Consider the following 25499-nt stretch of genomic DNA (forward strand, 5'->3'; position numbering starts at 1 on the left):
TTCAATGCGCGCACTGATCACCGGCCGATTGCGCACAGGCCTATGAAATATTCAGGAGGAAACGCGATCAGACTGTCCGATAGTGTCTAGCGAGAAATATAATATTAGACGTAATTTATCACGAGCGCGCGATATATACAAGCCGCGATTAATCACGGAAATTTACGTTTGATATCGCGTTTAATATCGTCGAAGCGAAACCCTCGCTCTCGCGTGCGATCCGCTTGTAAGAAACCGCACGCGATTCTCAAGGCTTAATGCGAAAATGTCGATTACCATTATTTCGAGCATGAACGTCTCAATCGGAGGTGTTGCACTCGGGCGGATATTCTCAGCGAGGAAAGAACACCGCGCGCACAGTACGATTGTCGGAAGAGTGAGGCGCGCGCAATCGTCACTTTGAGAAATTTCGAGTCTCTCGTCCTTCGCGGCGAGCGCCGCGGTCGGCTCTGCGGCGTCTTGCATTTGAATAACGGAAAAAAAGAAACGTGCGCGAGAATGTGAGCCCGAAATGATTCTCCCGCCGGGATAGGTCGACGGTGAAAATTATCGCGCGATTCATGTAACTTCCGCGGCCGGGAAGTTCCTCCCTCTCTCCTTCGCGAGCGAATCTATCAATTACAGCGCTCTCTTACGTCGCTCATCCTTTTTCTCCTGGCGCTTTGCTCGCCACTCGACCCGCAGCGTCATCGATAATTCTATCGGCGATACGGGCGAACATGGCACGTGTGCGAGACCTCCCGCGAAAGAGGCACGCACGCACGCACTCACGTAACGCAGCTTATTCACGCACATTCGCGATGTCGAACGGCGGCCGATCGTGCATGTATTGTACTTGCCATTCGTATCGCGGTTTCAGTCTCTCTGTTACTCTTATCCCATACGGGCGTACGTGCGGTATTACGATCTCTCGTGGTTCGTTTCTCATTCCCGAAACAAGACCGGGGTGAGGGGAGTGGGAGGGGAGGGGAGACGGCAGAAAATCATGTTTGAGGGTGAAAGAGGAGCAAAAGAGAGTTTTGACTCTCTTCGATATTGTCGCCGGAGGGGAATCGCCAGTCTCTCCGTTCTTCGTGTGCGTCTCACTTTCTTATATTTCTCTCTCGCTACGAACGACTTGAGAATTCGTTCGTGCACACCGCGGGAATACGGAAACGTTTAATTGCTGGGAAACGGCCGGGACGACATCGTCGTCCAACTTGTCCGGGACGGAAGATCTGTAGGACGCGAGCGGCGCCGGCGGTGGCGGCGGCGGTCTCTCTTTCAACTCCCGAGCGATTGTTGCAGTCCGGCAATCGGGAGAGACTTCGTTAAGCTCGGGAATTCATTGCCAACTGCGACCTGGATCGTGTGCCGTGCCGTGCGAATTTGTGTAATTCTTTAATTAATTCCCCCCTCGACGTAGCACGGGCTCACGTCCCGTCCCGTCCCGTCCGTGAGTAGCGCGCGAGTACCTTCTTGCTGCTCCCTCTTGCTTTTTGTTATGTACTCTTTACTTCCGCCACTGTGAGTTTCCGCGCTACTGCGAGATCTCGCGCTAATTAGGATAACCTCTTTTCCGCACGTTGTGTTAACCTTCGCTGCGCACCGGGCCGCGGGGGGTGCATACGCGGCGCCCCCGTCGGCGTCCCTGCGGTACGCGAGCGCGCGCCACGTGCGCGCTGATGCGACGTGTTTCTGCGGTGCGTCCGCTGCAGGGTTAAATATTCTCCCGTAAGTTGTTAACATCGCGTACACGCGGAATGGGGTGATGCGGAAGCGTTAACAGCTGAGCGATCCTGTTCTCGGGGCGAGAATTCGCGTCGGTCTCGCTGACCGTATTTCTCGCGGCAAACGCAGCTGCCTAGCCAGAAACGCTTTATTGCCGAGCCGTATTCACCCGGGGGGATTTAACTTCTGCGGTCATTAACGCAGCCGTGGAGCGCCCCAAGTTTCGTCTCGAGACGAGTTTATATTCTTCGCGACGCCGGTTCTTCGCTCGTCCGTCCGCTCGCTCGTTTGTTCCTTCGTGGATCGTCCCTCTAAGTGAACTCGCGAAATTGCCGAGCGCGCACGGCTCTGTCTATTTTGCAGATAGTAATTTAAATAGCACGTGACGTCGAAGACACTCGGGCGTTGAGGCGACGTCTCGCTAAAGACGCGACAGCCTCTTCTTGACGCCATCGAAGCTGAACTCGTGCAGCTACTCGTTATTCGAACGTCACGCTCGCGTCTCTCGAGACTCGAGATCGTTTTTCGACGGATCGTTTCTAGGAACGCTTGAATGTCACGCCGATACGTCGGCGGAGATGCATAATGACAAACAAATTACACTGTTAAGCGAATGATTTGCAGTACTTGATGAACATTGCGAATTGATTGTCCCAAGGCTCTTTAGATTTCCAATTACGCGGAATATCATCGGGCTTACGAGAGCCAGCGGTAGATTGATCGTTACGAGTAAATAATTTGCTAATCGCGCGAGGATAAAATTATCCGACAAGAGTGCCGCGCGCACGTGCCGAGGGCGCATTTTTCACGCTTTCGACGTATGCAATGCCGCTAATTAGCAGCCAAGCATCGCGTCGAGCAAACGGCCTCGTAATTCAATCTCTTTTCGATATTATCCCCCTTCATTCCTCTCGTAACGCGCAAATTTGTAATGTGCGAAATTAATTCCATACATATTATCAGAGTTGATAGATTTTTCTCCCTCGCGCTCGCGCGTCGCTCTTTTGCCGATTCATCGAGCTCTCTCTCTCTCTCTCTCTCTCTCTCTCTCTCTTTCGCTCTCTCTCTCTCTCTCTCTCTCTCTCTCTCTCTCTCTCTCTCGAAATTCGCGAGAGAATGCCCGAAAAAATGCCAATTTCGCAACGAGAACGGCACGGTTTCCTCTCTCAATCGGTTTAACCCCCCTCCCTTCGACCCTCCCCCCTCACCCGCTCACGCGTATGCACAGCCAACGCTCTCGCGCGTTCGGCCGGGCGCTTTTATTTATATTATCTATTTAGATTTGTGTGCAGTGTCGGGTAATGCATTCATTTGACATTTATCCATTCGGGTATTTCGCGAGTCGGAGTGCGTCGCGTTAGCGCGACGAATTTTATCACGTTGTTGCGAATTACAATGTTTTTGCCTCGACGCGCGACGCGTCACCACGACGACGGGAGAATATTGCGGGGAATGCGCCATCGTGCGCGCTTCGGGTTCCGAAAATTCATACATTAAACAAGCTGGCTCGTAATCTCTCTAATATCCTCCGGATGAAACGTTTAATTTCAAGTCCCGATCTGTCGTCGGTGCGCGTTGTGAGCGTTTGCCGGATTCCGGTAGCGTTTCATTTATTATCAAAGCAAGATGTCGGACGCGCGGCTCGCGTCAAAGGACCGTCTCATTTTACGTTCGGGCTTTAATGAGCTCACGTGAACGAACGAACGAACGAACGTACGGCGAGCGTAAACGCGAATACTTCGTGCTCGCTTGCGTCTGTCGTGTGTGTGTGCGCGCGCGCGCGCGCGCGTCTACACTGCTCTTCGAGCGGCGAACGAGACACTTACGGACGATAAGATGGCAGAAGACGCGATAATGCGCGCGTACCGTCGCTATAGCGCGCGCGAGGAAGCGCGGCCACGGAATTACTCCGCACAAGCGGATGTTTCCCGGGAGATCAGTTCCGTAAAGAAACTAATTCGGGATACTCTGCGGGTTCGTCTTTTTCTCGACGTTGGCCGCCGACCTGGCGCGCATTTCCGGCCCATGCGCCCGCCGTTCTCTCGCGAACTTTCCCAAACGAATTTAAAACACGAGCGATTCCGGGAGTTTTTATTTGATTCGCGGATTCAGCAACGGCTGTCGGATTAATCCGCCGCGCGAGACGCGCGGAGCGGAGGAGGGCCGTTGCGAACGGAGCAACAGACGAACGAACGAACGAACGAACAAAATCGTCGCATCTGTAAAAAATGGCAATCTGCTCTTACGATCGTAACCACTTGTTGCGAGTAAGTGTAAACGCAACAACGCGTGAAACGGGGCGAAATTAAAAGGAGCCCCCGCAGCCTGGGAATTTTGCGCGATTAATGCGTGATAAGACGAGCGCGGCTGTCATAATGTTGCCGAGTTCCTATGAGGTAATTTATTTGCCGCGTAGTGAAATCTCCCGCGTGCTCGCTATTTCGCTAATTAGACCGGGCGCTCCCCCCGGGGCCGCGCGTCTCTTATTTATTTACAACAATTCCAGAAGCGCCTTATGTGTCTTTAATTAGAACGCGCATAAATCATCATATCTGTTAGGTATTTTAGTCTATTTCCCGACTCATTAAGAGCGGTAACGGTTTCGTGAGAGAGCCCGATTAACTTCAAACTCAACTCGTGTTCGGCCTTTCGCTCGTTTCGCCCGGTAACTATCGACACTGCCGTGGAAACGGACTTCTCCTTTTGCACCAGTCTACCAGTTACTTACTGAACTTCAGCGCGCAACGGCTATATATAGATATACACGTCGCATAGTTCACAATCGAAATTTGATCATCGAAAGCTTTCGCCACGTTTCAGCGAGTTCCACTCGAATTCCTCTTTATCCCCGTCGGCGGACTCAATTCGATCGCGTAACGGCTGATCCCGCCGCGGCTGATTCGCCGGACTTTGCGGGAAATGATTTTTAGATCATTATTTCGTCGCGCGCGCGAGCGAGCGAGAGTATCGCGCGCGGCCATCAAACTTTCCTTCACCTTTATAATCCCGCCAACTTCTCGCAAGGAAGAGCGCCCCGCTCTCGGTCTCGTCTCTCCTCTCCTGCCCCATCCTCACCCCCCTCGTAAGCCGACCTGCCGCTCTCGCCCGGCTGTGTCCAGTCAAACAAGTTAGCTAAATAGACATCGAACTTTATTAATTATCCGTTAATGCGGGAAAATGGACGGCCGGGATCCGTCATTGTGATGCTGTTCGTTAGACGATTAACCGTGGATTACGCTGCGCCGCGCGCGCCCACGCAAGTTTAATTATATTCCGTCATGACTCGCGGACGCGATGTGGCTCCCCTATCACCGTGAATCATTCCATTCCCGCGATTTTCCGTCCGCGTTAACCGTTTGTTTATCCGTCGCGGTCTCGTTAACGCGCCGAACGTTGACGAATAATCGTCGAAATCTATCCGTCGAAATTGAACGATCGATCGACCGGCCGCGCGCGAATCAAGACACATCGGTTGTCAAACGACTCGCCTCGCTAATCTTCGCTACCGCCTCCTCTCCTCCTTTTCTCTCCTTCTCTCCTCACCTCCGCACCTGCCTCGCCTCCGCAAAACGAGAGAAAGGATAGGCGCGAGGAAGAGGAAGAGGAAGGAAGTTTACAAACATTCGCGCTCATGGCGAAACATTGTAATGCAAATCCACGGCGCACGTCAAGAAGCAGGAAAAACCAGCTCCCCTCCGTTGCCGCTCTCCGTGTCCCCCGCTCGGTGACAATTAATATCGCAACGCGACCGCCGCAAGAATTCCCGCCGCGTCCTTCCGACTCGGCGCACGTGACACGAATGCACACCGGCTATAACCTGTGGTTTTCCTCCTCTTTGTGTTGCAGGATAAGACAAGAAGCGAGGAGCGCCCGGCCCGCCGCCATCGTCGTCCGCCCGTCTCACTCGGTAGCTGCGGCGTTTCGTCGTTGACGACGACGACGACGACGACGACGACAACCACGACGACGACGACGACGACGACGACGAGGACGACGACGACGACGACGACGACGACGACGACGACGACGACGAAGACCACGACGACGACGAGTGAAATTCGCGAGGCGCAGTGCACGGTTTCTCGCGAGCCGCGACCCGCGGCGCTCGACTCGACCGGTCGTGCGAAAACGACGTCGCGTCCATCCGTCGACCGAAGCTCGCGCGTTGGCTCCGATGTGAGACTCGCGAGCCCGAGGATCGTCCGAGAGCAGTCGCCCCGCGTTCTCGTCGCGAGCTCAGGTAGCGCGACTTGCGAACGAACGAACGTGCGTGCGTGCGTACGCGAGCCGGCCGAAGTCGTCGCCCGGGAGCACAGCAAGAAGCAAGTGAGAAGAAGCGAGAGACTCGTCGTGCGCTCGCGTCCTCCGCGACATGATCCTCCGAGTGACATTGTTGGTGTGCGCGTTGCTGTTGGCCGGCGCGAGATCCGAGCCCAGGCCGCGATCGCGACCAGCGGCCATCTACTCGAATCAGTTTGCTGTTTACGTGCCTAGCGGGCCGGAAGCTGCGGACGAGATCGCCCAGAAGCGAGGCTTCGACAATCATGGACAGGTGAGTACTGGATCCAGTCTTCTCGATAGGGATGGAGCCGAGAGCGTCGCTCCGAAGGGAATTCTCGACCCTCGCGATGTCAGCGGGAAATTGGAGTCTCTGGATCGCGTTTCACCATTTTCAGTAATGTTATAATCCCGATAACATTTTTACGTCGGATCCGGCCAGGAAGTGGGGGAGGGTGGGGGTGTCAGTCGGGACGGAGATTCGAGGGTGAAGCCATACGTGTGTGACTTCTCTCTGTCGCAAGGGGGAAATATACAGGAGTAACGGTTGCGCTCGGTAGGTGAAGCTGCTTTGCGGAGTAGCTTCCTCCGACGGACAGAGCCTTCAGCAGGAGGCAGGGAACTTAGTCAATGCTTGTGACGATGATTGTCGTCGATCGGATCTTACATAGCACTTCTGGTAGGGCCGTTGTTCGAGGGATCGCTCGAGGAACTTCCGTGGCGCGCAGTCATCCCGGAATCCTGCTGGGGAAAATTTATTCCCTTTAAGCCGAGCGAAAGACCGAGCGAGATTTCCTGTCGGAGTGAGCGACGTTTCCCAGCCGCCGCGGAGCTCCTCGAGTGCCTTTGCACTCCGCGAGATTGCCGCGAGGTCGGCTTGCTTGCGGCGCGCGCTCGTTCCGCGCGTCGAATCGCGTATTGACATTCATTCGAGCCGGTTCATCGATGATGAGATTAGATGCTCCGTTACGAACGATGTTACGGCGCTGCACCGTCGGCGTCGGACCGCGGGGTGTCGATCATGTCGGACGGATTGGGGCGACGGGACAGTCGGGGAAGTTGATCTAACGAGACAGATTGGATGGAGACTCCGCCGGAGGCGGTGTCCTCCGGTGTCCAGCGGAGATTATCGCTACCCGTACTAGAAATTACTATTTAACGTGGCGTCTTCACATTATTCACCGAGCTTCGGCGCTCGTCTCGCGAAAAAGATAGCGCCTGCAAGATGTCAGCGCGGATCCTCCCGTCGTCGTCTTCTCTTTTGGAGGGATTAATTTTCAATTGCCTCCGGGGATCTCGGGAGCTCTGATCGAGAAACGGAGCTTCGCGACGCCCAGTCGCGACATGAGGCAATCGCCTCTCGCGTGTCCATGCGGCTCCGGCCCCGCGTTGATCGACCTGACGAATGCGACTCTTTGCAGCGATAGCAGAGAGAGAGAGAGAGAGAGAGAGAGAGAGGGGGGGGGAAGGAGAAAGAGGAGGAAAGATCGCGTTAACGCGGCTCGTTATCGTTCCAGTTTCGTTTTTGCGTCAGTCAACTCGCCGTTGTCTGTCTGGATACGGGAAGCGTGCTCGGTTTAGCGCTGATAAGACGAGGCTGATAAATGTCGGGTGTATCGTGTACATCCGAGGCCGTTGATCGCGGTCAGGCAACGCGGACGCGACAGAAACATCGCATGTTAAATACTCGCTCGCACGGCTCGATCGCACGCTAAACACTCGTTCATATTAGTCGGCGTACCGATACGGGCACGGCGGCCGACATATACCGGGTGACTCGGAAGTTCGCGTCTCTTTGGTTCGGAGCGTTGTGCGGATTTCATTTTCGCTGAGGAAATGGGAGTCGTAACGCTCTCCGAAGAAAGCTGAAATCGGCCGTTTGGCCGATCGTGTTTCCTCGCGTTCTTTCGATACTCGGTATGTCTGATATCTCGTTAATTAGCGCAAAGTCGACATTAATAACGCCGATCGAAATGCAGAGGCGTTCTTCAACTGCCGCCGCGTCATCCGATATCCGCCGTGCGATGTGAAACGACGTATCCAACGCGACATTTCGGATCCGGTCGTATTTAAAATGCAAAAACGCCGACGTTGTTTATGAGTATCGAAACATCATGCAAATTATGTAATTGTAATGCTCGCGCCGGAATATAGACCCCCGTCACGGTATAAAATGTTTTCTAGCGTGCACAACACGCGCTGGCCGCGCGGTTTCCCTCTCTCGGACGGACCTCCGGCAAGAGAGAGATTCTCGAGAGATCCTCTTGGAATATGCATCGGGTCACATTATCAGAACGGAATAAGCGATTATCTCAATATTCTGCTGGCGTTTGATTTTTACGTTAATTTCGATAAACAGTGCACTTGTATAACTTGCTCAATTACGGATAAAATATGTACGATGAATAAATATCGAATAATTTACCGAAAATTAATGGGCAAGAATAATTAATGGACAAACAAAACCATAATTTCTGTTCTCCCATAATCCATATCTATTGTTTTTCTCATTGGCGCAAATATATATAAAATATATATCTATATATATATATATATATACATCTGAAAATATATATGGCATATCACTGCCCGCATCCTCCATTCTGGCTTTCCAAGCCAGCATCCTGCTCATGATTGCTTGTGGCATTCCGTATCCTGGTTCATGGCACTGACATTCGCCCAGATACGATTCGATCGGAGGAACTCGTGTTAATTAATGCGATGTCGATATGAGAGACGTGGCATTTCACGAGCCGACAAAATATACAGAAACGTATAACGTTCTAAGATCGGGACGTTATGAGAGACAGAGAGAGAGAGAGAGAGAGAGAGAGAGAGAGAGAGAGAGAGAGAGAGAGCGCGCGCTAGCTGTTTTGATTCCGCGAGTAGAGTAGTAGTTGAACGGTGACGCTCGGCTTTTTTTCGCCCGTTCTTCCAGTACCTTCGGTCGCGCGGGCAAGCGTGCGAAGGTCCCCGAAAACAACGGGCGAAAAAAGACCGAGCGTTGCCATTGAATTACTCGCGGAATCTAAACAATCAGCGCTCCCGTAACCGTCCCGGAACTTCAAGGTGAATAAACATGCTCTCGCGCGTCTCGTACCTGCCCGAGTGTGTTTATTATGCTTCGAGCCGGCGAGCGACACGCACATCGCGCGCGAGCTGCTGCGTGCGTCGGTAACGTTAATTGATCGCTTTCGTCGGGCGATTAAAATATCTCGCCCGGTCTCTTCGAAGTGTTTAATCAGTCTTTCGCCGGGCTCGCGTTATTTAACACGTGTACGTAGGTATCTGTACGTTCGATCGGATCGTGCCCACGCGAGTGTCGGTGTCAGTGCCACTGGACTGGAGGATGTTGGGCCGAGAAGCCAGGACATAGACGCAGGAGGCCAGGATGCGGGCAGCGACACGACATGTATTTCCAGGTGGGTGGAATCATTTATTATACAGCAGGTTTCCGAGATGTTGGCGGACCTTTGACGGACTTTGCGAGTCGGATATTCGAGTCCGGTGCGTGCAGTTCGTCGTTATCGTGTGACCACTAATTACGGTTTCATGTATATCCGATTATTGGTTCACAACTTGCTCCTTTTCCGCTATTTTGCATTTCTAAATCCCGCGAGAATTTCCAAGGCGAATGAAGGAAGAAAAAGATACTGAATAAGTCATGATAATAAGTAATGAATTTCATGAGCGATGAAAAAGTCATGAATAAAGAAAGTTTGTCCTTTTATTTGTCCGTAGTCTTTCATTTTCGCTCATCTCGTGCGCCTTGCAGTTGGGCGAGTTATGTAATTAACACATCGCTGGCTGAGATTCGGAGGCGAAAAATCTCATGTAGGTGGAATATTGAGACAAAATCGAATATATTAAGTAATCTGCGCGCGATAAATCCTTTCTAAAAATATCAAGCTTTCACGGAGCTTGAAGAGGGCCCGCAATGAGCGAATATTTGTGTGGTATCAAGGTAGAACGGTGTAGTCCGTGTGATGTTTTATCACGGCACTTTTCATCGGCACCCTTCAAATTCGACGGAATTTGCGGGGATAATTATGGAACTAAAGTTCCGACCCGGGCATATATATATATATACACCGGCGCTGCAAACGGCGCAATGCGGAGAAACGAATTTCATCGGTAAACATACAAATTGCGCGTTAATTCGACATGTTGACTATGTACGCGCGCCTTCTTTCACGAAAGTGGCTGCGCGCGCGCGCGCGCGCGTGTGTGGTTTAAAAATTGCCGCTTCCGTATGTATCATTCCTACATTTTTGGTGCTCTTTTTGAGGATTGGCCTCAATGTAAATTTGACGAAATTTGCATAACGTAATTAAGTCAGTGCGTTTAATCGCGATCGTACGGGGGAGTAATTTCCCGTTATTCATCCCCGGGCATATTCACACGCTTTCGCGTGTTCCTCTAGTTACGAGTAATAAACTTTTTATATCCGTTCATACACTGAAAGGACCGGCGGCAGAAGATTAAGTTCCGGTCTTTCCTACGCCGCTTTAACACTTTGCTGCGAAAATCCTCGCTCGGCGCGTCGGCTCTGACGATGAGCTTCTAAAATTTGATTCCACTGAACGAGCACGAGTAATCGAACCGAATCGAATGTCGGCGTGTGTAAAATCGGAAGAGTTTTGCCGTGTACGGTTATACGCGATCCCGTCACCGATATTCTCCGATCGCCGCCAGATGAGCGATCTAGAAAGAGAGAGAGAGAGAGAGAGAGAGGGGGGGTACAGAAAGAGAGAAAAACGCGAGTCTTTCTCTCACTCGTTTCTTCTTTCTCTCTTACTCGTTCGCTCGCTTGCGCAAAGTCGTTCTTCGCGTTCTTACGTCGAACACATTATCTGTTGGATGTGAAACTTTACGGCTAGATGAATTGCAGCGCGGAAGTTACGGATAGAAGCCAGGGAGCGCGGAAAATGTGAAAAGAAGAAACATTCCGAGTAGGAGCGTACCTCTTCATTGTAACTTATCACGTCTTCGTGAGCAGTAAAGCATTATAAGCACCGGGCATAATACAAGTTGTTTTTACCGAGCGACCGTTGTGCGCGAGTGTTAAGATGAACTATCTGAAATTTAACGTAAAAAGCCTGTTCTCTCTCTCTCTTTCTCTCTCTCTCTCTCCCTCTCGCGTGCGCGCGCATAACGATGAAACGTCGCGAGAGCGGGGCGTCCGACGAAAGATGCTATTTCGGTGATTTATCGTGCGCGCATAAATTTGCACGTCGACGAGAAATTTATCTTTGACATTCAATCTCATTACAGCGTTTAAATCACGCATTAATGTCCGGCTCTGCCGCGCCGGGCCGGCGATATAAAAGCGATTAAGATTTTTCGTAACGGTAAAAACTGTCGATCCTGCGAACGTCGCGCTTCCGCCGTTCTTGCGAGTTTCGCCTATTCTTTCAATTTTCGCGACACGCGAAAGTAATTATCCGAATCCGGAGCTGGACGTGGAAGTCTCTCTCTCTCTCTCTCTCTCTCTCTCTCTCTCTCTCTCTCTCTCTCTCTCTCTCTCTCTCTCTCTCTCTCTCTCTCTCCCATACGCGCGAAGTCTTATTCATACACGGCCGGCGCAGACGACCGGATATTCCTTTTTATTAGTTCAACTTGGAACACACACTATCGGCCAGGCGGACGTACAGGGAGTCGTTACCGCCCGTAGATAACGGTCGACGTTCCGCGAGAGCGGTATCGTGCTATCCTGTCCTCCTTTTCCTTTTCTTCCTCCTCCTCCTCCTCCTCCTCTCCTCCTCCTCCTCCTCCTCCTCCTCCTCCTCCTCCTCCTCGCTTCTCCACCTACTCCTCCGTCTTCTCCTCGCGCGTCGCCCATCCTCTCACCCTCATTGTACGAGCGACTTTACGGGAGACGAGAAAGAACGAGGGCGAGGGATGCGAAAGGGTGGGCGATCGTGGGGGTTGCTAGTGGAGGTACAGCACGGCACGGCATGGCACGGAACGGAACGATCGTCATGCATCCAGCATGCATCGGCTAGTGGCTGCATTTGCCAGGTCCCGGTAATAAACTTTTATCTCGCGACACGTATACGTTCGCAGGACCGCGGGGGAGGAGAGTATTCTCTCTCTCTCTCTCTCTCTCTTCTGCCTCCTCCCTTCGCGTCCCTCTCTTTCTCGCTCTCTTTTTTTCTCTTTCCTCCCTCGCGCAGTACGCCGTTCTTTTCCGTGTGAAACACGAAACCGACCGACCGACAGACTGGGGGTTGACGCAGTGAGTGGATGGCTGGATGGATGTTGGAGGAGGCGGCGGCGGCGGCTCCAAGGGCGAAGAGAGAGGACAGGGCGACGCGCGGATAAAACGCGCTGCGGTGAAAAGAGGGAGCCCCGCCATCCCCGTACGTCATTCCCCCGACGAGATAAAAACTTTAGCGCTCGTTGTTGGAAAAATGTGGCTGGCGCTGCAGGTGGAGCAGCACCCAAGAGCGGGAGAGAGCAACGCTGGAAGTGGAAACACCGCGAGAAAATCGCAGAAACTATCGCGACGAGGGAAAGAGAGAGAGAGGGAGGGAGGGAGGGGGAGAGAGAGAGAGAGAGAGAGAGAGAGAGGGAGAGTCCTGTCGTCGCTCCGAGAGCAAGCGTCGCGTTTCACGCGGGAGACGAACGAATTTTTCTTAATATTATATCATATACTCTCGCCACTCCCCCGCCTCTCTCTTTCTCTCGGAGCGCGGGGAAAGTTTCACTGGGCCGCACGCGAGGGAACGCGGGTCGATCTGGCGATCGATTTTTCTGGGAATCGCTTTACTAGACGCAAACAGTTCGCGGCGTTCAACGGACGACGGAGGAACGCGGGTTTTAGCCGCTCGGCGGAAAGAAGTCCGCCTGAACTACGCTGACAAAATGTTAAACTCGTGTTTGACAACCGCGCGTGCTCTCACAATATCCGGTGCGCCGCGCCGAGCGCTGCGCGGAGGTGTATGCAAATTTGCAAAATCCGCCCATTATGTAAAGCGACAGTGCCGGGCTATTTTGCGGAACGTATCGACTTGCGGCGGATCGAAGAGGCTGCGGAGAGACGACGCTCCGTGTATAGTACGCATGGAGAGGTGGGGGAGGGGGGAGGGAGATGGAGACCTTAAAGCAGTGCGACTAACGCGTACCTCACGTTAATTAACCTCGTTAGTTTACGTTGTCATTTGTCCCGAGACGTTAAGCGTCGTCTCGAGCGCAGCGCGAGGAGTTGTATCTTTCGAGGGGACGAAAGTTTCGACGTTCCCCGCGGGAACTCGAAGAATTCCGAGGTCATTATCTGAATGCTTCTCTCGTCACTCCCCCCGCAGGCCGGGGGCTCACCGGATTCGCGCTCTCGCCCGCGGCGGCCGTGCGAGTAAACTCGATAACAGCGAACTCGATAAATCCGAGCCCGTGAAATTTGGCGCGCACAAGGACCTTCCGTCTCATTTCCTACGGCGGTAATAAGTTTCGTCCAACCACGGTCAAACCGCTCTCGCCGAGGTAGTCGCGCTCCCGGGCGGGCAGACGGGCTAAATTGGACGTAATGACGGAAGGGTCGGGGGAGGGGGGGAGGGGGACAGGGTGAAATTAAAACATACCGTCGCCATCAGCGTCGAGGCGTGGATTATTACACACGCGGAGAACGCGCGTTCTCCGCGCCGTGACGATCGAGTTTGGCGTGGCGCTCGAGTTAAGCCAATTGATTATCCTTCCACCCCCGGGCGAAAAGCCCGGCCGGGGTAATCGCGAGTATCAAATTTCTCGCTGTACCTGTTACGTTTCGCAAGGCGCGCGTGCGCGGGAGCGCGCTTAGGTTCGCCGGAATTTACGGCGGGTTAGTAACGCGATTACTCTTCCCAGCTCTGCTGCGGTGGGCTTGGCATATCACGAGCGCGTCGTCCGTTTCTCTCTCCCGCTCTCGTCCCCTCTGCCCTCACCCGCCGTTCGCTCTTTCCCTACCCGTAAAATTGAGCGAAATCTTGTATCGCGATTTTTCGCCAACCGTGAATTTCCTCGCCGTCGTGCCGGATAGCCCCCGGAATCGTCGACGATCTTTTTCACTCACGCCGACTCGTTCTCGGTGGCAGGCTGTCACCGTGATTTTGGCAGCCGCCCCAATGTTTCGACGCCAGATGAGAGAATTCTCTCTTAGGCGGAAGAACGCTCTTTCGGAAGAAAGGTAGCGGGGAGAACCTCTCGGAAAAACGATCGACTCTCCTCCAATCGGTCCGCTCCCGTTTCTGCGTATCGCGTAGCTGCGATTTAGTTTCGCAATATCGAGTAACGTTAATAACGACGCCGGCTATTCACCGGCGAGCGTGTAATGGCTCGCAATCGATAAACGTCATGTAACATCGCGGTCGGCCCCGTAGCTGACACGCGTCTAATTCCTCCCTCCCTCCCTCCCTCGTTCTCGCAGGTCCGACGGGAAATTACGTGCCTTTATCTTGCGCAATGCGAAAGAGCGTGACGTTTACGTTAGCAAAGTAGCGGCACTCAATTAGATGGTAAGCACCCGCGCTCCAGACCCTTATACTTACACCGAGCTTAATTGAGAGAAAAAAAGGAGACCGCCCGTTTTTAACGTTAAACACGCTGAAATCCGCCCGAGGAGAATCGAGCGCGCTCACACGCGAAGAATGGGGCCGCGACGCGCTATTGACACGCGCCGCGTACGTAACGTCGGGCCCGTATAATCGCGAAATCAAACTGCCGGCGGTATCAATCGTTTCGCAAGGCAGGCAATTAAGCTCGTCGGAATTGACTGCGGGTCGGTAACACGGTTATTTTCTCTCTCCTCCCTCCCTCTCTCTCTCTCTCTCTCTCTCTCTCTCTCTCTCTCTCTCTCTCTCTCTCTCTCTCTCTCTCTCTCTCTCTTTGCCGGGCGTGCGCAACTCGCGGTCGGGTGGAGCGCCCTTCTCTGAGGTGACCCGAGCCGACGTGCCGGGTCGCGATCGCGATCGCGCGCCGTTATGAACGATATCTAAGCGGTCGTGATTTTACAGCAGGCTCTCCTCCGCTCGGCTTTCCATGTTAGGTAAATAATAGCCGGGTGGGCGGCTGGTTAGGAGCGCGTGCATGTTTGTGTATGTGTGTGTGTGTGTGTGTGTGCGTGTGCGTGCACCGCGAAGGGCGGTCCGCTCGTCTGCTCCAGAAAAGTTGGCGCTCGATGCGCGGCATTAAGGCGAGGCCACTCGCGGAGAAAGGATTTCGTGTACGCGGTCGCGAGACTTTCCCACGTGTATAACCGCACTCGAGAGAGCTTCGTGCTCCTTCGCGCGCGCGCGCCACGTACGTGTTTACACTGCATGGCTGCAGTGTAGACGAAGGAATCCGTGTGTGAGAGCGCGTGTGTATACCGCTCGTCCGTATGCACTCCCCCCCTCCCCACGTGTATACCGGCTCGCTTCAAAAGTCTCGTGTTATCCGCCGAAATACCGGCAGCCTTTGCGGTTCCCTTCCCCGCAACGGAGCTCGAGAGACGAGGAACCTGTTGTACACACGCGTCCATTCGCCCGGAACTGATTACGTCGCGCTGTATTTACGCGGCTGTATCGAGCCGCGTGCTGACGAGTTACATCGCGTGAAACGCCCTGTACTCGTTCCCTCGTCGTTTATATTTCCACACCCACGCGGTGATTACTTGTATGTGCTTATTTACGGTGCGCGATGTGTGTGTGTGTGTGTGCTTGCAGCCGAGTGATATATATTTTTCAACCACGGCGGGCTCACCCCCTCCTTTACGCCGGTCCACGTGAAGTTCCTTTCTTTTCTCGGCGGGAAAAACGCGAGTACCTGCGATCACGTGCGTAAAGTCACGGGAAAATGTTTTTGATACACGACCGAGTCCTGTTGTCGAATGAGACCGACCATCGCGAGGCGGGCGTACACGCGCCATATTTCGAGCTGGAGTTGCAGCATGATCCGATTAAAAGTTACGTAATTCGTAGCAATGAGCTCGCATCGATTTTTCCGTCAGAACTCAAAGCCGATATCGGTCTTGTAGCGTCACGAGTGCGACGCGGGACGTTTCGAATGCGCTTTAGCACTTGTTTATTGATTTGTATATTATACGATGCATTATAGATGCATAATGTAACGATAATATAACGATGTTCAACATGATGTCTATAATGGACACACAGAAATACACACGATACGGAGGATTAATCGTAATATTATTAATAAAGATAATAAGATAAAAGAATTATATATATTTATATATACTCAAGGTAATACAAAATAAAGTATTTTTCCCTCACGCGCGGAAAGAAGCCGAGGGTGGCGAGTCGGCGGTCAAGCGTACGTCACGTTTGCGTGGAGAGAGGAGAGCGAGAGCGAGGGAGATGAGGTTAGCGCAACGGACGCTCGAATTTCCAGTTAGCTTGAAGGGTTGGAAAAAATAATTCTTGGCGAGATGGAATATTTTCCGGCCGATGGCACGCAGCAGCCGCAACGCAGCGGCAACAACAACGTTGCGGACGGAGGATCGGGTCGGTCGGGTTTAAAAATATTTTTACACCGGCAACGAGAAAGGAGGATCAGAGCGGCCCGTTTGGAAGGTGCGCTTTTCCCCCTCTTCCTCCTCTTATTCGTCGCCAGATACATTATAACGCACGACGGAGGACACTGTCGGCTTTCTAGCTCCTGCCATAATTTCCGCGAATCGCTTCACCTCGGTAGACCGTGGAAAATCACTTTCCTTCCGCGTCGCTCGCTCGCAACCCGACGTCGGACGCTGGCGCGGTTTGCGCGCGGCCACCCTCGCTGATCTCCAGAGAGTGACGCGGCCTCCGACGCCTCCCACTTCCGCCCCGTTTGCTTTCTCGATCCGGTTTTGCTTATCTCTCACGCCGGGCGAGACAAATCAGCCCGACGTGTGGCCGCGTCTCGCTTGGAGAAAAAATTTCCCGGACCCTGGCGAATTCTCACTGGCGCGGCGAGACGACGAGCCTCCTCACGTCGTTTGGGGAGGTCGCGCGAGAAAGAATAATCTGGATTTTGGCGTTTACGAGGAGAAGGAAGGCGCTCTCGCGAAGGATTTGGGTCGACGGGCAGAGGGGATGGCGATTCTCGAAATGCTGGAGCGACGAGATTCCGTATCTACGCCACTCGATGTGTATCAGGCGTGTACATTAAAAATCAGTTACGGTCGCGCGCACGCGGCATCGCGGTTAAAAATCAAGTTTCGGCTCGCAGGCTCGCAGACGAGTCTGAATATTTATCGAATGGTATTATCCTGTATTGCGCGCGCGCCCGCCGCGTCGTGGTCGAGATCTTATGCGGCGCGTTGTGTTCCATAGTTTCTGGAACGCCGTGGTATTTCCCCGGTACAAGACGCAGCCTCATAGCTAATTCGCAAGGGAAATCGTGCTTCTGATGCAAATTCGCGAATGCAAATTGCGCGCGAAAGTGTCAAAGTCTTCGAAAGTATAACTTACGTTACCCAAAATCACGTGGTTCATGTATATTTAAAAGCCCGGTCGTACGCGCTGAATTATGCATTCCGATATTTTTCGCATAACACTCTCGCTGGGATTGCCGATAAACAAGTCGCCGACGCCGCGCGCTCCTTCGTCCGCTCGTCAGTCGCGATTAAGGGGGGATCCTGGTGTAGAGGATCGAGAAAATCGAGATTTTTTTTCGCTCCATTTTTCGCTCTAATTTTCGATCTGTAGAATGTGCTCCTACACTAGGAAGAAGAATTTAGTATCTCTAACCAAACTGTTTAGTTGAGGCATTTTTTAATGGCAATCAAATATCTTGCTTTATATAACAAAATATTTCGTTGTCTCAACAAAATATATTTTTCTGCTTTGTCCTCTGGACCAAATGATTTTGTTCTTGGACTTGATGTATAAAAATTAAGCCTTTTAGTTACTTTATCCATAAAAATTACATAATAACGAAATATTATTTTACATAAACTAAAATAACGCCCAATGGATACTATTTTGTCTTTCTGTGCACTAAAATTTAGATTTTATACATTAAGAAAAAATTACAGTATATTTTGCAAAATTCATTTAGTCAAAGCTTTTTGGTTGCTATAACAAAAGTATTACGTTACACGAACAAACCGTTAATCAAACAAGATATTTGTTTGCAGGAACTAAACAGTTTTGTTGGGCATATTTGAACCAAATTATTTTGTTGTTACAACAAAATTTTGCTTCACGCAACAATACTTTTTCCTAGTGTACCGCCGATTTGCATCTAAATTTTGGACACTTTGGACATCCGCTCTTATATTTCGAAAATATTGCAACTTCTGTACTCAAAAAAATTTGATTGTATACTTCAAATGTAGTACAATATACCCTCAAAATCTCAAAAAGATTTATTGCTTTTATCGCGCTTTTTATTTAAAAAAAATTGCCTAAAAACACCCTTATTTTTAGGCTTTTACACCAGGATCTCCCTTAATCCGCCGATTCGGAAGACGCTAATATAACGGCGAGTATCCGAAGATGAAATTAGCGCGTGTTATTTTATCGCGAGAGTCGGTCGTCCGTTCGTTTCTCCGCAGTGAGACGGTTTGAAAACGCGTTTTATTTTTTTTCTCCTGATGGAATGCATCGCGGATCATCACGATCGCGAGCCGCTAATCACGAACTTGCGCACGGTGATCCGTTATGACGGGTGTCTCGAAGTGAGACATATCCGACGTCATATTGCAACGGAGAAAATGTAGAAAAAAATCAGTGCTTTCGTCACGTTCTTATCTGCCGGACAAGAGCATGACGAAGGGCCGCGATGTTCGCACAATGCACCGTCGTGCTGCTGTCATGACGAATTACTTCATCGCAGGCTCGCGAATGGCGGCTCGTAATTGCGACCATCTGATGCGCCAGTATGATTGAAAGAAATTTGTTCGAACAGTGTTTGTCGCAAGCGAGTGCTGAAAATCGGTCATGACTGGGGCCAATTGACAGCAGAGCGCGCCGGTATTAATATTGGCCTTTTATCGCGCTATGCCGCATGAGAGTATAAAAAAGACCCTTGCGTTTTTCCCGAATCCTTCGTTTTATCGGTGACGTCGAGTCTCATCCTGCCATTTCGGCTCTCCCGCCATAAGAGGTTATTCGTGCGCGCATTCGTAAGCAATGGCAATTGCAATCGCGAGCACTTGATGCGCTCGCGAAGTTTGGAAAAAAGAGGCGAAAAAACGTTGAAATCATTTCACGAGCGAACGTACACATCCCGACCGGAGTTTTCCGGCGGAGCTAGGTCGAGTCCACCACATTTGCCGAGGCTTCGGAAGTTTAATATGCGAATCTCACGAAGCACACACAGAGCCCGTAAGTGTCTCTCTGTGCATTAGCATGATAGTGTACCGCCGCCAACACCGGGCTTTAGTATCAAGAACCTTCGCGATGATCGACGAGGCGAGCGTGTCGCCGCGCGTTGTTTGCCTAATTGACGCGTGATTTCGCCGTGACGCGAAAATGCGCGCGCGCACATATGGCCGTGTCGTGCGTAGACGCGCGCGCAATTAATTACCCTTCGTCGCGCGCCTTTCAGCTGCCGCGATCGATCGGCTTGACTTTGCGGTTATTGACGCAACTTTGCGCAGCCCTCCCTCCCCTCTCCCCCGGTCTTTAATTATCTTCCATTAAATTTTTCATCTTATTCTCGCCCGAGTAATATTTTCCGCTCTCCGCTTTCGCTAATTGGACTAATTAGTGGGCGTCTGCCGTGAAGAAAAATCGTCGACGCGCGCGCTCCTGCGCGTCCTCCTCTCGCTCGACGTTGGAATCCTTATCAGCGGCCGGCGCGTTGTATAAGTCGAACCGCGGACATCGCGACGACATCGTAATAGCGTCGTGCTCCGCGTTATTGTATTTATTTCAGTCAGCGAAGCTATTCACCACCGGCGGGGCACGCGAAGTCCGTGCGCGGCGGGTACACGTCGTCGTCGTGTGTGAGAAACCGGTACCTCACAGCCGACGACACAGGGACGTCCGTTTAACGGAGATATTGTACCGTTGCAACACGTTGTCAAGAAACAGATGCGGTTCTCGGTATTAAATGTGTTCGTGCTCGCGCAGCTTTCAGCGGACGGAAATAAAAACAAGAATTATCGAGAGCCCAGTTGCACCGTCATTGGTCAGTGTCTGTCTCTTTCTTTCTTTCTTTCCCCTCTCTCTCTCTCTCTCTCTCTCTTCATCCTCTTTCTCGCCTATCTCGGCTCCCACTCGCGAGCGTCTGCGTTCTTGTTGCTCCTAGGTGCACGCGCAGCGCTCATACGCGCGCGCTCACGAGCGCTCATTTACACCGAGTATACACACTCATTCACTCGCTCGCCCGCTCGCGTCCGTTCGCCGGCTCACTTAATCACTTACTTACATTCGTTCGCGTGCGCTTATTCACTCGTGCGCCGCGCTCTTACAGTTTCGCAGTCACGCGCGCGAGCGAACACATAGCGGTCCTCTCCCTTTTCGCTCCGGTCGCTCTCGCGCTACCTGGTCTGGCCGGTTCTTCCGACGCGACTGCTGCTGGTGTCGTAACCAGAGACCACGGCTCCGTCCCATGAGGAACATCCGCGTGGAACCCGATGAAAGCGAACGGTCGCGTGTGCGGACCGCCGTGCGCGCGAGTCCGCCGCGCGCTGTAGCAACTTCGAAAAATATCACAGCCGCACGTACGACGACGCACAGATTGAGTGTATCCGAGAGGCCTTCTCCTCGGACATTTTACCGTGTTCATTTACCGTGGACGATGTCGCTATACGCCGGTGTGTGTGGCGTGAGCGCGCTCTACCGCTTTTTGCGTAGAGAGCGATTCGTGCGAAATCTATGCGTACCGCTCGCCGTCGCTCGACATCGCCATATATAACTCGAGGAAAGCCATTATTTTCTTTTTTAAGGGATCAACGGTAAGGGGTAAAAATTAAGGTGTGTGGGAGAAGACAGGATTAATAAAATACCGCCGGAGGCTGAATGAGCGGTGGTCGAAATGATTACCGCTTTCTTCGCCGCGTGCTGTCGATGTCCGTCCGCTTCTTCTCATTAGCGAAAAAGTGGAACCGTCGTCGTCGCGCGAGTGAAAGTCCCGTGACTTTCAAGCGAATTCGCTCGCTCGCTCGCTCGCTCGCAGTGATGTCCGTCCGACCGTTTTCTCGCCTCGCGTTTTGTCGCTTTTCAAACGACGAAGATGTTACGAAGTCGCGCCACATTTTTGCCGCTTCGACGATCGTCTGTCTGTCTCCCCCTTCTCTCCCCCTCTCTCTCTCTCCGATCTCCATAATCGTGCAATAGCTTCGAAAGCGACTCTATGACGTCGTCTCCATGGCCACTTTATTATCCGCCCGAATATATATATATATATATATATATATATATACATACCGTGCGTCGGGTATAAGTGCGCAGCGGCTGCGCGCGCTACCGCTATCTTTGCTTGACGCTTTTCCGCCGTCCACGAATTTACGTTTATGGCAGTTGTTGGGTAGTCAAAATATACGACGTCGGCCGCAGTCGCCCCGCCGTCGATCTCGTCCACAAATCGAAAGACACCTCGAGGAGTCGCCTCGCGGCCGATTACGAAGTTTACGGTCGATCCATAACACGTCGCTTCTGCCACGTTACGAGACCCTTCCTGTGTCTCAAGGATAACTGGTATCGCTTGAGGAATGGCACTCTCGCATTACTTACCAAATACCGAACAGACGTCGACCATTATCGGACCATTATACGCCTCTCGCATTCTTCCGCGCACATGACCGCCGACGAAGAAAGAAAAAAGGGGGGAGGGGATAGTATCGATGTTTATTTCCTGTAAATTGTCACTATTAGTTTGCAATTTGCATAGAGATTATTATTAATACCATTGTTATAGATTATTAATGCGTCGTGATTAAGATGCAAATTTATCGTAGCGCATTCGTGTAATCCGAAAAATTGGTAAATTAATAATTGCGACTATTAATATTGATAAGCCAGGTCAATCATAAGCCCGATGATCTACTTATTAAATAGATGATGGTTCGCGTTATTACAGCGATAAATTCGGCCAAGGGCCGAAATTGAGTCTTCCGCAAAATGCGACTCTTCCGTTCGGAAATTTTCTGCGCTCATTTCTCGGGGTGTTTTCTTGTCTTTTCGGCTGATTAACAACATCGCGTCTTCACTCACCACCGTGTCTCTATTTGGTTTTGCGAGAAAAGAGCGAGAGATATCGACATCCATCGCGAACGAGTCTGCGTTCGCGGTCATATCGCAATCTGCTCGCTCGCTCGCCGGCCGGCCGGCAGGCCGAAGCAACGATTTCCAAAAGGCTCGTCAATTATTGCGTCTCGTATGCGGCGGTATTATGAAACAACTGGATTATATTTGCTACATCCGCGTGCGTGTTGGCGCGCACGCGATAGAGTGAGAGCGAAGCCCTCCTCCGTGTACTTAGTCGTGTATTTCGGGCGTGCATTAAAGCGGCTTATTTATTAAACTAGTATTACTCTCCATTATTCCACGCGCAACACACGTTGCGCACGTCCCGAGATAAATGCCGAGGATTATGGTCGGGCGATGCAATTTCTCCACTCTCTCACACGCGTTTTCTCCGCATTATTGCGCGCATTATCGGCGCGCGATACTCCCATCCGCAAACGAAATTAACTTGCGGCGCGGTTCCGCCGCTGCGCGAAAATCCTTGCTCCCTCCCTCTCCTCCCATCCTCTCCCCCCCCTCCCTCTCTCTCTCTCTTTTTCTTTTTTTCTTACTCGTTCGTCGCGACCAGTCGCGTGCGAATAACTCCTCAGTCTCGCCGAGTTCAATTCTCTAATTCCCCGACTGCCGCGCCGCGAGTTGAAGAGAGTCAGCGCCGGCAGGAGCCCGGAAGGACGATATCATCCCGGTCGAAGGTTTGATCACGCTAGATTGACCGGAAGCGGAACCGACCAAAGGCCCATTTCGCCCAGAGTGGCGTAGTCTTTATTCTATTTACGAGCCATTTGAACGAGCTCGTTTGAAATTCAAGGTGCGTTGAACGAAGCCAAGTGCGCCCGCCTTTGTCCGCGCGAGCGTCTTTTAATTATATCTGGCACTTGGAGCATTTAACGCAATTATCGTGTCTACCTGGCCGCCGGCTGTAGTCACGTAATCATCACCATCAGAGACCTGTCCCCGAGCGTTTCCCTCTTTGGCGTTGGAGATCGTTTCCGCGGAAAAAGCGTGACCGGAAGCGCCCGAGAGAGAGAGAGAGAGAGAGAGAGAGCGCGCGCGCGCGCCGCTGGAGTTTGACTGTTTTCGGAAAACAAGATTCCCAGTTTACAATCATCGGCAAAAATGATCCTCATTGCAACTTGTACTTCTCCACCTGCCAACGAGATCCATCTCTGTCGAGAGTTGCATTATCGCCGTGTTTGTTGTCGATGCAGTCGATGCGTTTCTAAGCGGAAACGCTGCAAGATAGCATCCGAAAATAACCGGAACCTCGTTCAGATTATCGATGCTTTTATTCGGCCGGCGCTGGTATTCCGCATTTAACGACATTTGTCGGTATTTTTAATTATTGAATAACGTCACGCGCGGTAATGAGAATAGCGGGGTAATGTAATTCTGCGTACAATTTCGGATGAAAGCGGAAAATACACACAATTGCATCAACCCGCTCGCTCGCTTGCTCGTTATTTATTTCAGCGCAATAATTATATACTCTCTAGCGGTAATAATAACGAGATATTTATCATCCCACGGAGAGAGAGAGAGAGAGGGAGAGAGAGGGAGAGAGAGAGAGAGAGAGAGAGAGAGAGAGAGAGAGAGAGAGAGAGAGAGAGAGAGACGGGGAGGAGAAGAGAGAGGAGGGAGAAAATACCTAACGAATTCTGTTAACGGAATACAATTTATTACGGCAAAGGCGAAAAGTGCCAAAGCCACAAAGTGTGTCCTTATTTTATTGCATATTAAAACAACGAGGCGTGTTGACACTCGGTGTCCCGATTCCGGTCGAGATATATCGGCCGAAATGTATCTTCAAATTCTCACGCGCCGATATTTATTAAAACAATCGTCGCGGGCTCGCGCAGTAATTGAAACACGCGTGCGCCGCGCGGCGTTCCGTGCGCGACTCGGCGAGCGGCAGGCGGATCGCCTGCCTTTGTTCCGCGAGCGCGGTTTCTGCGATTGGAATTAATGCACCTCGCCGTGACCCACAATCGCGGCGGCGGCGGCGGCGGCGGCGGCGGCGGCAGCAACGGCAACGGCAGCGGCAGCGGCGGCGGTTACGCATTTTTTCCGGCGGAGCCGGATCGATCGAGAGCGAATCGGCCGCGTGCACGATCTCGTCGATTCGAGAGCGAATGTGTAACGTGACTCTCGGCAAAATGACTTTCACCTCGTTCTCTCTCTCCCGTCTCGGCGACGCGACGCCGAGACGCGCGCTCGCTTCTCCCGCTGCTAACCGTTTCCGGCAACAGACACGCGAACGTGACACGCGAGACGTCTCCTCCACGCTCTTTCCCGGGGATCTCACCCCCATTGGAAGCCGCGAGAGAGCCTCCCTTACTCTTCCTCCTTGCCGCTCGGATGGATGAGGAAAATTCTATGCAGCTGCAAGCGTGCGGGGCCGAGACGACGCGCCTCGCTTTTATTCTTCCCGTGAAATCGATCACGAGAAACTCGCCTCCTCTGCTTGCCTGCCACCGCCCCCTCTCCACCTCCCTCACGCTCACTGTTTGTCTGTGTCCGATAAAAAGCTGGCCGTCGGATAAATAATTCAAGTCGCGGATATAGCCGGAATAAAGGAAGCGGGGCGCTGCACTCTCGAAATTGGAGTTCTCGTTACATTCCTCGCCTCGCTCGGACGCGAGTTTGCGGGCCCGCGCGCGCGCGCGCGCGCGCGCGCGATCGTCTCGATTCGGCGCCGCCGAAATATCCGGCCTGGGCTGGGAAGACAGCGCGCACTGAGAGATCGATGACTCGATCGCATGCACCGCGCGATTGCACCGCGAGATCGTCTACGGCGGAACGTTAAGGGGCTTGAAAGGCAGGGCAACCGGGGAGGGTGGAAGGGGGGAGACTCTGCATCCGCTCCCACTGTGACGTGTGATCAATCTGGCCGAAATTAAATTAGCGCTGCGCGGCCGTGCTGTTATTATCGCTCCCGCAGTCGCGAAATCTTTGGCGTGCATTTTAATCGTGGACGGATTATTCGTAGGATCGTAGGATCGAGATTAGGTGAACCAAACGACTCGCGGGCCGTGCATCGTATCTCGCGTAAAGCGAGGGTGTGTGTAAAGGGGAAATGTGTGTAATTGTAAAGTTTACGGTTCGTTGGGAAAAATTCACGTCGCTCATGAGGCGGCCGGTTAAATCCTCGGCACTGAGATCGTGTCTTGTGACTTATTAAACCGACATCCGCCCGTAAAAGTGGTAATTGCGGCTACTGCGCTCCTGCGACCGCCTCTTTCTCTCTGTTTCCCTTTCGAGCTCGGGGTACGTAATCTCGCCGCCAAACTCGGCGACCTGGTTGAGACTCGCGCGCGCGTTACTTTCACGCTTGCGGCCGAGCTCGTCGGTGGATTGCGGTCT

At 52.2% G+C, this 25499-nt stretch overlaps 1 protein-coding gene across 2 annotated transcripts in view; it reads left to right on the plus strand.

Moving 5' to 3' along the window:
* Positions 1–25499, plus strand: part of Fur2 (furin-like protease 2) — a 61168-nt gene that overhangs the window by 7384 nt on the left and 28285 nt on the right. For both annotated transcript variants that reach the window (XM_025306231.1, XM_025306230.1), the window contains exon 2: positions 5557–6262. In XM_025306231.1, the coding sequence (XP_025162016.1) occupies positions 6083–6262 (180 nt within the window). In that variant the 5' untranslated portion in view covers positions 5557–6082. The remainder of the gene's footprint in view (positions 1–5556; positions 6263–25499) is intronic.

The sequence above is a fragment of the Harpegnathos saltator genome, unplaced genomic scaffold, assembly GCF_003227715.2.
Source record: "Harpegnathos saltator strain DR-91 unplaced genomic scaffold, Hsal_v8.6 scaffold772, whole genome shotgun sequence".
Taxonomy (NCBI): domain Eukaryota; kingdom Metazoa; phylum Arthropoda; class Insecta; order Hymenoptera; family Formicidae; genus Harpegnathos; species Harpegnathos saltator.